Source organism: Poecilia latipinna, unplaced genomic scaffold (genome assembly GCF_001443285.1).
Source record: "Poecilia latipinna isolate Pla-1442-1.1 unplaced genomic scaffold, P_latipinna-1.0 Scaffold1383, whole genome shotgun sequence".
Classification (NCBI taxonomy): domain Eukaryota; kingdom Metazoa; phylum Chordata; class Actinopteri; order Cyprinodontiformes; family Poeciliidae; genus Poecilia; species Poecilia latipinna.
In genome coordinates, this window is record NW_015113999.1 from 88740 (window position 1) to 101153 (window position 12414).

At 37.7% G+C, this 12414-nt stretch overlaps 2 protein-coding genes across 3 annotated transcripts in view; one reads left to right on the forward strand and one right to left on the reverse strand.

The window, feature by feature from the left end:
- The window catches only part of LOC106962186 (beta-galactoside alpha-2,6-sialyltransferase 2), a 58391-nt gene extending 46641 nt beyond the window's left edge, over positions 1 to 11750 (forward strand). Inside the window, exons 5-8 of one of the 2 annotated variants that reach the window (XM_015056424.1) lie at positions 566 to 663; positions 1957 to 2058; positions 6446 to 6620; positions 11109 to 11742. In XM_015056424.1, coding sequence (XP_014911910.1) covers positions 566 to 663; positions 1957 to 2058; positions 6446 to 6620; positions 11109 to 11356 — 623 coding nt within the window. In that variant the 3' untranslated portion in view covers positions 11357 to 11742. Of the gene's footprint in view, positions 1 to 565; positions 664 to 1956; positions 2059 to 6445; positions 6621 to 11108 lie in introns of both variants that reach the window. The other variant, XM_015056426.1, reaches the window with a different exon arrangement.
- The window catches only part of LOC106962187 (opsin-3-like), a 35998-nt gene continuing 31568 nt past the window's right edge, over positions 7985 to 12414 (reverse strand). The window contains exon 4 of the mRNA XM_015056427.1: positions 7985 to 9317. Within this exon, the coding sequence (XP_014911913.1) occupies positions 9165 to 9317 (153 nt within the window). The 3' untranslated portion in view covers positions 7985 to 9164. The remainder of the gene's footprint in view (positions 9318 to 12414) is intronic.

Genomic DNA, 12414 nt, shown 5'->3' on the forward strand with positions numbered 1-12414 from the left:
TGTTTGTGAACTTTTTCCTTCTGGTAGATAGGGGCAGCTGGGTGAGGGGGCTGCTCTTTTTTTTTTTTTTTTTTTTTTGCTTTTCATTTTAAAGTATTGAGGCGGAAACATCTTTAAAACGCTGTCCTTTTACAGTTAGAAAGTCCAAAGTTTAGTGATGCAACACTTGTTCCTCTCACCGAGACAAAACTTGGCTGGAAAACCCAAAAATCAGATTATTTTACAAGCTCAGTAGCTAAATACAGTTCTAATTGTGAATGCAAACGGGAATAATGCTGTAATTGTTTCATGGTAATCATTAAGCCAGTAGCCTATTTAATTCCTGCCGCATAAGTTGAGGTATTAAGAGGAATATCAATGAATTGCACCTAAGCAAGCACAAGAATCTGCAATTCATAGCATGAGCTGTGTAGAATATTTCATGATGGCTCTACAGCTCGTTAACATTTTCCAATTCTTCACAGTTTGAGATCGTTTCTTTGCCCACTCCTACCTCTTTGTGTACTTTGATATCAGCTCAGTCCTTTGTCCTTTTGTTGACTTTGGCCCTTGTTTGTCATTTTAGACGCTCATGATGCAGTTTTGCGGTTCAACGCGGCCCCAACAGAGGGATATGAGCATGATGTGGGAAACAAAACTACCATCCGCATCATCAACTCGCAGGTACGTCGAAATCTGAACTCAGATTGATTTGAAGGATTTTGCATTTCAGATTTGTGCAGTTCTCTGATTCACCTGAAAAGTATCTATATTGTACTTTTCAGAAAGGGCATTGTTGTTAAAACTGATTGAAATTCTCTCAGTCGATACAAAATACGACTCATTCAGGGTACGAGGAATTTTATTGTTGTAGATTGAAGGTGGAAGTTTAAGATTCCAGCTTCTGTAAAATGAAAGAACTTCAAATTAACAGCATATTTGCACAAATGCTTCATACCAGCTGTTCCAGTGAAGCGGATGTTAAATTTGAAATATTCTGTTTGACAACAAACTTGTTAAAGATTTGCTTCAGTATCAGAGACTGATAGTCAAACACTCAACGTTTTCAGTTTTGTTAATGTTGGCTCAGGTTACAGCTATTTGGATTTACACTGCATACCTTTTATGTTTTATAATGGTATGAATTGGAGATGCACAGAGCCATCAGAATCAGAATCAACACATTTTTTGCTTGAGTGGTTTGGCAAAGACTAGATAATAGTTTTTTTTATTATTATTTTTTATGAGTTTAACAAAAGCAGATAAAGGACAGAGAATACATACATCGCTGGAAAAAAATTAAGAGACCACTTAAAATGATAAGTTTCTTTGATTTTACTTTTTATAGGTATATGTTTGAGTAAAATGAAGATTGTTCTCTTATTCTATGGCAACATGTCTCTGAAATTCCAAGCAAAAACATAGTATTTATTTGCAGAAGATGCGGCGCTTTCAGACTGTAAATGTAAAGAAAACAAGTTAATATTCATTTAGAAACAACAATACTAATGTTTTAACTCAGGAAGAGTTCAGAAACCATTATTTGGTGGGAAAACTGTGAGGTTTTCAGTGGAGTTGAGTGCAGCAGGCTCTTAATTTTTTCCAGAACTCTATCCCGATACATTAAGACTGCTTTTATAATTGATTACATTTCCTGGCAGATTCACAGTCGCTGTCTCTTTCAAAGAAAATGCTGCATATTTTCAATCCTGTTTGTGTTATAGTCCTTTAAAAAAATGTCATAATCAAACCAGCAGATCAGAACCCAAAGGAAACTGGAAATTGGCATCGGCAAGGAAAAGGTTGATCGGTCCATCTCTGGTAAAAGTTTAAACAAAGAAGGCAACTTGATAAATTATTTTGTGGTTTAAGCATTTGAATAAATATGTTTGGCACAAAAAAGGCTCAAGGCAGCATTAAATTAAATTTGGCATACCTGTAAGTAGACGCCTAAATCGTCACGTTTCCTCTTTACAGATTTTGGCGAACCCCAAGCATGAGTTCAACACGAGCTCCATCTATAAGAACATAACGCTGGTGGCCTGGGATCCTGCGCCTTACACTGTCGACTTGCAAAAGGTATGTACCCTGTAGAGGGCCGGCTGCTTATGCATCAGCGGCTTTAAAGGATTATAAATTCATGAACATCAACGCTGTGATGCGTGAATCGCAGACTATAGAAAATCCAGTACGCATCTGATGAGTCTGACACACTTCATAGAAATGTTCTCCTTCCTCGTCGCATTGCCAAGGTCACTTCAGACATGATATCTGGGCTTCTAATTCCCAGAGATGATCACACGCACTCTTCAGTTCTCACTCTCATGCTCTCGTCTGATCGCCGTGTGACTTTGAACGAGCTCCGATTTGTTTTTTTGCTTTTACTTTACCACTTTCTTTTTTTCTTTGTGTTGTCACTGTTTCCTGCAAACGTGAGTTTCCAGAAGTTCTGTACCAAATAATCAACTCTAATGACAAGTTCTAATTATTTTTTTTCTATATCATTTTAAAAAGTATGAAAATGAGTCAAATAACAGATGTTAGGTACATATCCTTTAACACGTGAATGCGGATAATCCTGTAATTTCTTCATTTTCTGCTGCTTCCAACACTACTACTTCTATGAGAGAACTATCGGCTCTTTCTCCTCTTTTATGTGCCGCAGTCCTTGGGAAGAAATATTGTAATTGGTCAAAAAGGGAATAACAGCAGCTCAACCTGCAAATACATAAACTGGTTTCAGCCAGGAAAGCATGATTTATGCATCTCTAGTTCCCACAGTCTGTGAGATCCGTTCTATTTGCAATTAAAATTGATTTGCATTTATGCTGTTGGTGGTCTGCTGTCTGAATGGTTTAAATTATTCCTTAGTATTGGCATTACAATTGAAAAAAAAAAATCCACTAGATTGTTAATTAGCTTTTTCCATTTCATCCTCTGGGTTGAAACAGAAGAAAATGATTTTACTCTTTGTGCCTTAGCGGCTTCACACAACAACCACATCAAGAAGAAGCCGTGCTATTAGCCAATTAGCCAATGTTGCTCAGAAAAACTGGGAACAAAACAAGATTTAAAGAAAAAGGGTAATTAGTTTACTGAAATTCAAATAACGTTCAGTGTTCTGCTCCGGTTTCACCATGAGAAATTCTCAGACACAAGAAGAAAGGGAGGAGGATTATTTTCAAGATTTCTGGAAATGGCACGGTGCTTGGAAAGCTCTCGTCTCAACAGCCTCCTGCGCTGCTGTCAAGTGATGACAAGATTGTCTGAATTTAAAAAATCAAGAATACGAAAGTGCAGTTTCTGGCACCTTGAAAAGTCATTCACCTGGTATTGTGGCCTTCCTGCTTTTTGTATTTTTTCTTTTCTTTTTTTTATGTCATGTCTTTATTGACGGCTGTGAGTCTTTTCAATGCTTTTGTTCAAGTTTCATGGTCATTAAAAGTCTGGTAAATGTTTCAAATAAAGTCTTCATTCTTCATTGTCTTCATTCATGACTATTAGCTTTTGCTTCAAGGATATCAAATTAGCATCAGAATAAACCTCTGAATATTTGTGATGTAATTTGAAATGACAGATCACATTGTTATCCGTTTGGAAACCTTGTCGTGGTTTTTATTTTTTTGTTGCGTTTTTCACTGAAATGTTAATTGGTCGAAGGAGAATGAAGAAGACAATTAAAAATGTCTTTATATAAGGCTTCAGCACACACAACCACACATTTATTTCCCCAAATTCACATGTGCAGCTGTGATAATAAACCAAATATTTGAGATGGACTTAGTCTGGCAAAAACCAGACCGCTTACACTTTGCTTGGTACAGAGGGTCTGCGCTGTTGAGAAGCGATTGTAAAACTATATTGAAGTAATGCTACTCTTGGGTAGCATTACCCAGCCTCAGTCACTAAAACAGTAATAAACAACTAATGCTTAAAGTCATTTATTTTCTCTCTTTTCTTAAAAGTACGCTACAAAAAGATAGAAAAACAGCCTCTGGAATGCCAGCTTTTTTCACCAAAAGAATATTTTTCTGTAGGTAGCTGCACTTTTAAAATTTTAAAGATGTTCTTCCAATTTAAAGTAAAAAATGCCCCTTCAGGCTTTATATCAAGAAGAGTCAAATTGAATCCAAACTATTAAGACAGCAGCACAAAGTTCAGAAAAAAGTGGCAAAACGTATGCTGGTTAACTTTTCAAATAATGATACAAAAATCTGCAACTTGTGACACTAAAGATCATTAAGTTTTCTCAAAATAAAAATGCAAGTGGACCAACATGTATAAATGTATGTAATGTATCACATATCATTTTCTTCTTCTTTGTCTTCCTTCTTTGTTTTTAAATGAAGCTGATCGATTGATCGGATGTTTAATGCTTATAAAAATTGGCTGCAGGGTTGCCGTAGTAACACTAAGGAGCAGGATGCTTTGATGTCCACACAGAAAATGAGAGAAAACCATAAAAAGACGTTGCTCAAGTTTTTATGGAAGTTCACCAAGTTCTGAGTCGTCGTACCTCAACTAAACTGTTCAATGTTCGATTCGTGGCCCGGGGCTTTTACTGCACATCTTTCCTTTCTCTTCCACTTTCTGTCTCTATTAATATTTTTATTATAGGGAAAGTTTCATGTTCTCCAGAAAGTAGAAGAAAATATGTTGTTTTAACTGAAGTGTCACCATAATCTGTTGAAATCGATATATTCAGCTCAGGATCGATGCGTTTCTACCTTTTTCATTCCTGTTAATTCCAAATACTCTATTAAAAAAAAAAAAAAAATCTCTGTACTTAATGTTTAGTGTTTGATTTAATTGAAGTCTAATCTTGACTCTGGCAAATAATGAAAAAGGAAAAACCCGGCGATCTCTGCTGACTCGTATTCTCCATGTTCTTTTACTGAAGCGATTTTGTTTTAAGTCCGTCTTGTTCAGCCATCATGCATTTTTAAACTCCAGGTCTAACAACAAATGAATAAAACATGACCAACTAACAGTGGGGATAACAGACAAGTAGCAATTGAATATGTTGCAGAGTCAAATATGAAATAAACACATCAAAATCAATGCTCGGGGTCGTGTCAGCGAAGAGATACGGTGGTAGATAAAAATTAAGATTCACAACCGCGTGTTGCTATGGCCTTAGTGGAAACAGTGAATCAGGGATGAATATGAAGCCGAAGTGCCAGTTCATCTTCAAGACAAAAGAAATGGTGCCGGCTTCTCTTGAACTGCTTGACATCGTGAGCCTTTCATCTTCTGCAAGTGTCTTCACATTTCTTCTTTTTTTTGTTATTTTTCTCACACTGGTAGGCAGCTTAATTAGATATGTAGAGATGATCTCTTGACCTTTCAACACTAGAACAATTCAACAAATGTAATTCTTAATTTCCAAAAATGACCACAGATTTATTCTAACGGATTGAAAATATATATTTTAAAGTATGAATGCTATTTAAAAAATATAAATCCATCACTTTTCCTGCACCACAGATGTTAATATATAGTTAAAACAGTGTTATGTATTTTAAGGACATATTGTAGCTTAAGGATGAAACCATCTCTTGGTAAGATTTGCTGTACAAATAAAACTAAAATAGAAAAGTGCCATGCATAGATTAACAAAATTAATAATCTGAATAATAAAATAACATGGAATTAGGGAAAATACAATGGAATTAATTTCTAGATTTGCAAATGTATACATAAATGTGTCAGTGATATAAATTCCTATGAAATAAACACATTAAAGGAGAGATTTGTTCAGAAGATGATGATTTTCTGAACAAAGTTGAACAAATATGTAGTGGTTTAATTTCTGTCTGCATTGTTTTACTCATGATGCCTTACAAGCAATGGCAACTTTTACAGCTGCCTTTTAATTCAATGATGCCACAAACAAATTGCACCCAGAAACAGTAAAATGTCTCATGTTGTTTTAAACGTTTGTATGGCTTTTTTTTTTTTTGGTGAAGGTTTGATGGAAACTGTGCCAGTGTGAGTTAATGAGTTAATCTGCGGTATTGATGCTGTGAAAAACATTAAGATGCTCAACTATCTGCTTAAAGTTTTCTATGGTGGCTTCCCTGCTGAGAGTAAGCACACTCTGCAATCCAAAAATCTAAGTTAAACCAACAAATCAGATCTTTGTTGGGCGGTGACTGATGGATTTAGAAAACTCTCGGTGTTTCCTTCGTCATTTAGGGTTAAATTTAGTTTGTTTTAATAAAATAAAATAAAATAAAGGGTCTCGTGTCGTTTTGAATTCCAAAATGCTGGAAGGATCTGAACGCTTTCAGCACTGCAGACATCAAGTATAGATTATCTAGTAAGTTTAGTTTTTAAAGCGCTAGAACTTTTATTATGGTAATTATTAAAACCTGTAAATGTTTTATATCTACGCATTTAAAATGAATGTCTTTCTCGCTTCAACTAATGTGTTTTTTTTTTTGTTTTTTTTCTCTCTCTCCAGTGGTATGCCAGTCCGGACTACAACCTGTTTGGTCCGTACATAGATCACCGTAAGGCCCACCCCGACCAGCCCTTCTACATCCTGCACCCCAGCTATGTGTGGCGGCTGTGGGATGTGATTCAGAGCAACACTCAGGAGAACATCCAGCCCAATCCGCCCTCGTCTGGCTTCATAGGTGAGGACACACACTCGCAGCGAAATGTGGGCGCTACATACTTCACCGTTCCTGCAGTACCGCCTTTCTACTTTTCAGGTTTCAGCTCTGAAAAATTCATCTGACGGATAATTTCCTTTCTTCCCAATGAATAATTTCTATCATACATTTAATTAACAAAGCAAAGCAATTTGGGGATATTTCTTAGATTAAGGTTTAATTTGGAACCAGTCAAAAATTGATTGATCAGTTTTTGCATGCAGTGTTTCCGCTTGCAAAGTTCAAGAGTCCAAAAGTGATGTGTGAATTTTTGCAGCATATGGACGTTTATTAAACAATACAATCTTTGAGTGGAAGGGGGCGTCCACAGGGACTGGTGTCACATTGTCAGAATATACAACTGGCTTCAGGCATCAGTATCGCAGGAAAGCAACTCCAACTCTAACGAAGCTTTATTAGTCATCTTCTTTTCTCTTTTAGACCTTGTGAATGTTTCGCTGCAAGTAGATGCGTATAAAGTGCTTGGATCTTGTTTTTTATTCATTTCCACTGGAAAAAATTGCAAAAAAGGGTCAAGAATCCCCTGAGATGCTTATGTAGGAAGCGTGTACAACCTCTTTAATCACTCTTCTAATGCATTGCATCACAGCCTCAGATATTTCGAACTCCCCCACAGACATCGCATTTAGCTCCCCGTTTGGTCTCATTGTCTACGCCACCGTGGGACCCTGCAGCTTTCCTTCCTGCGACTCCGATAGAGTGGGTTTTACTTTAATACATCTTAATCTGGTAAAGGTAAGCTTTAACGTAAAGAAGTAAAATACTGTGAAAGAAATACAACGCAAGCCGCTTTATAGACGTAAGAACATTATGACAAGACAAATGAATACATAGAGACAAATTTATTAGGTTTTGGCTACATACAAGATAAATGGTGGTGGAACATGTACTTTGTGATCCTTTGAAACATTTTTACTTTATTTACAGTCAAAGTGCTAAAAAAAAATGTAAATTTGTAAATTTGTTATAAAATAATTACTGATTTCACTTTAAAAATCAGGTAACTTTACGTTATTAAAGGTAAAGTTTAAACAGTAATGATTTATTGGTTAATGTCAAGTTGTCATAACAAAGACATTTTGAATAATGTCAACTTTGTATTAAAAGTGTCATAATTTACCGAATGACGCTTTATGACAACAGTCATAAATACTGATGAAGGCTTATTCATGTTCATGACAGGTGTTATGTCATGTTTATGAAAGTGTCATGTCAGTCTTATTCAACCCCCTTCAAATAAAGTGTTACCGTTTCTATTCGTCTCGCTTTTACAGTGACAGAATGACAAACTGAAGAATAGACGCAAGCTTTACTTTCTTTTACAGTTTAACAAAAGAAAAAAAAAACATTTAAAAGCAGGTGCAATACTGTAATAATTCAGCCATCGTGTCGTATCTTTCAGAAAAGGAAATTCTGTTCAATCTGAATCCTTGATCTTATTTGCACTTGAGCAGATTTATTTAATGAATGCATGAATAGACGATAACGACTGGCTATGTGCCCCCTTACTAAAATATGCCATTCAGATGAGAATACTGATTAAAGTGAGCACAATGCTATTGGAGGAAAGCAGAGTTTTGAGAGAATCCAGGTGAATCTTTCTTAGTAACTTAATTGCTTTTTGTAACATTTTGATTTTGTGTCTTGAAAAGTGGAATGTAGAGCATTTCTTATTTTCTTTTTTACTTGCAACCAGAATCAGTGTGAATAAAATGTGATTTAGAATGAAAATTATTTAAGAATGAATTATTTTTAAGATTATGTACTAAAAATGAATCAAAGTATTTCATATTGAGAGAAACGAATCTCCAGGTAGCCTACGTGGGTTTGACACGGTTTAAGTTACAGATATGAAAAGCAGGCTGGGATGAAATGGTAATGCATCGATACAAAGTGGTGTATAAATTGGCGAAGAGGGAATTGACTGAAAGGATCTGAGCAAACACAAAGTCGGTTTCTGATGAATTCATACCTTAAAAAGTCCTTTAAATACTTAGAAATTGAGTGGAATACAGAAGATGGCTTGAGGAAATAAAAAAAATAAATAAATGGAAGCAAGTACACTTTAAAAAGCCCAGTACACAGCAGCCATGTTATGTTTTTTGTTGTTGTTGTTTTTCCATGGAAAAACAAAAGTGTTGCCAGAAATTATTGTTCACCTGTATCATCCACCTTTCTTGGTTTCCGGCAACATCAGCTGTTGGTTGTTTTCTGTACCGGCAAGCAAATTGTTGGCATTAATAAATTTGGCATGGAAGAAAATCAAAGCTGCACGCAGAAAGCCACGACCTCAGTCAGTGCAGGACGACGCGTAGGGCCGACTCCGTGCGAGACGATATCGCCAAGCATCACCGCCTCGCGGCGGAGAGGAAGCTAGTCCCTGCGTACAGCCTCTGAAATCCCGTGGAAAGTTGAAGCTGTCACGATGGCATGTTAGTTCAGATGTTTCACTGTTTGGGACTTTCATGCTTGGGGTCTTGAGGTTGAGGAACGGCTGGTGTAAGACTAGTCGAGAGCATCTGTGGAGATCTGGGCCACTGTGTTGCTGTGGACTCTGCGGTTCAAGGGGATTACTGTCGTCTTGGAGGGCATCGAAGTTTTGGCGTTTTCTGACGACCAGTGAGCGCAGTGGAACAGGTCCAGGAAACACCTGTAGAACTGAGAAACAGAAGAACAAAAAAAAAGATAAAGATACACAGCGAATAGATTTATCCTCATCTTTGGATCGGGAGTGTTTTTCTTTTATCTAATTCTGTGTTTGTACAGAGTATCCCTACAAAAATGATCTTTTTAGCTTCCAGATTAAAACAGAGGGCATCGCAGCAGGTAATAATAAAGAACAGAACAAACTTCTAATAGCTCAGTGGTTCAATTGTGAAAAATTATTGAAAATAAAATGTGCAATTTCGTAAAGAGTAATTTACGATAAGATTATCTCCTCGGGGTGCTGTCATGAAGATAAAAGTATTTTCCTTTCCAGATATTATGGAACTGAGCTGTACAAGAAAAAACATGAAAAAGTGCCATTTTATCCATTCATCTTCTATACCAGCAGTGTCACCATTCGCCAACATCACAGGACAAAAACAGACACCATTTTCTGCTTTTACACATCAGCTTATCCATAATGATAGGTATATATAGGCATACATATTGTCTGGTTTTGCACTTTATGCCACAGAACAAAAGACTGAGCACATCAACAAATGTCTAAGTAAATATGTTTCTAATGTTTTTTGTTTTTTTTACTTCCACCAAATGTAACACAAATGATCCAAACATACAGGGAAATAAAGGCACAACAATAACACAAATAAGTGCAAATATTAAGTTATTTGTAGTAAACACAAAGAAGTTGGAAAAGTCTATAGAAAGTAAGAAAATGCTGAACTTACAGATATAAACGTTTGGCATGTTCAATATTTAAGCCCCAAAGGTTTTTTTTTCTGTTTTTTTTTTTTTTTTTTAGCCGCGGGGGGGGAATAATTTTAAAAAAAATGGGGCCTACTAAACATGTCCACAGTTTGACAGTTTGCTGAAAATGTTCACATGGAGAGAGCAACAGCGGAGAAGGTTTAGACATGTGGAGACGTTTAGGGCTGCGAGCGCAAAAACAATCGCCGGGGACTGAATGATAAACCAAACTCGGCAGGAAAGAGCAGAGCGATGATGGATGACAAAACTACTAATATATATTTACGCCGACCGCCATTTGTGTTCCCAGCATGTCGCAGCAAGAAGCTCTCCTGCTGTGGGGACCGAACTCACTCTTCATACATTGTTTTCATCTCTGTTTTCAGTTGGGGTTTTTTTCCCTGGGGCCCATTTCAGAACGTGGGCTTTGTGAAAATTCAGAGTAGGTTTTGGGGTAAGCATGTGCATAACCCTGGGGGTTTCGGTTTCAGAAAAGTGGGTGCCATTTATTCTGAGTCATCTTACTACCGCCGCTTGCACCGTGAACCAACGCTGCTCTGTAGCAGAGTTGTTTGAACAAACTATGAGTCTGTCTTACAGTTTTCCATGAGACATGGCAAGGAGAGTGTCAGAAATGACGAGTCATTTTCTAGTGCAGCAGATATCTTGGCCAGGGGAGGCTGATGAAATGTACAGTCTTTTTTTGCTGCAGACAGCAATTTATCTCAAAGTTTCAGCCCCTCTCATCACTGGTATTTTTATACTAACTGCATGCTGTCAGGAATGTTACTGTAGCACCTAAAATGTGCTACAAAAAAAAGGTGCCCATGATGTGGATGTGACTCCATCTCTCTCTAACACGAGGTTCTCTTTAGCAAAATGGTGCGAAATAGAAACATCAGCATTAAATAAAAATAAATAAATAAATTAAACTTGTTTGCAAAAAAAAAAACAAAAAAAAAAACGTATGTTTAAGGCTGCAAGTATTTCAAACATAAACACTGGACTTTCTCTCTGTTCACGTTGACGTTGCAGGCATTCTCCTGATGATGGCGCTGTGTGAGCAGGTGCACGTGTACGAGTACATTCCCTCCATGAGGCAGTCCGACCTGTGCCACTACCACGAGCGTTACTACGACGCCGCCTGCACGCTGGGCGCCTATCACCCGCTCCTCTACGAGAAGATCCTGATCCAGCGCATCAACACGGGGCCCCAGAGCGACCTCCGGAGGAAGGGACGCGCAACTCTTCCGGGCTTCAGCACCATCAACTGTGACATTTGAAATATGAAACCTGTCTGAGCCTGAAAGTAAAAAAAAAAAAAAACAAATAAAAAAAACTGCATACACTGGTCTTGCTGGTTGACCAAGGGAGAGTTGCAATAAAGCCACAGCAGACAAGAAGGCTGAGGCTTACTCGTTTCCAATTAGTCCCCAGTAAGAGCATAAGCCATAGCCTCCAGGGAGGGATCAGCTCCGAGGTCGTCTAAAGACCTTGTCTTCTCTAATAATTTACTTGACCAGAGACTGGAGAGGTAAAACACAAAACCTCTGCTTTAGCTGAGCCACGTTAGCTGTGGAGCTGACTAGAGTAGCAACAAATCATTGTTTTAGATAGAAAGTCAGTTTTTAATAACTTGGTGTGCATCAGTCATGTTAAAAAAAAAAAAAAAAAAAAGTTTTGCAGTTTTATGGGTGGTAATCCACTTAAAGGAAAAGCCACAGTTTATTACTTCAGATTTCTTTTCTTTTTTTAACAATCCAGAGTAGCGCGAGTGCAGAGAAGAGTCACTCTGAAGTTCATGCTCTGCTTACTGCAGCAACGCAAAGAATGTGCAGTTTTTAAAAGACGGATCGTCCGCATTACTGTACATATCTTCCAGCAGAATCAGGAGCCGTTTCGAGTCGTCACAAGGGGGTTCGGTTCTCACTACTGGTGTTACGATTGGTCTAAAATCACTGTTCTTGCACGATGACTGAAAGATCACAGTTGAGGTTTTTTTCTTCCTTTTTTTTCTGTTTTAGGATGCACTTGTTTTGTAAAAATTGAACATAAATGGGGGCCAAAAAATAAAACGGGTGCTGAGAACGGCCATTACCCCGTGCCTGATGGTCAGCTGAACACTTTCCTCGGGTTGCCTTGTCACTGTTTCGATTAAATGCAGTACACTCTGCGGCAGGACTGCATTGCCATCTGGTCTGATTGTGATGCCGTGTGGAGCAGTGGACTTTCCTGCAGTCATAAACTTCTCAGCTCTGCCTCAACAATCACCAGCCCCTCAGATTTTAGTTCCCCCCCCCCCCCCCCCCCCCCCCGCCCCTCTCCCCCTTTTTTTTTTTTT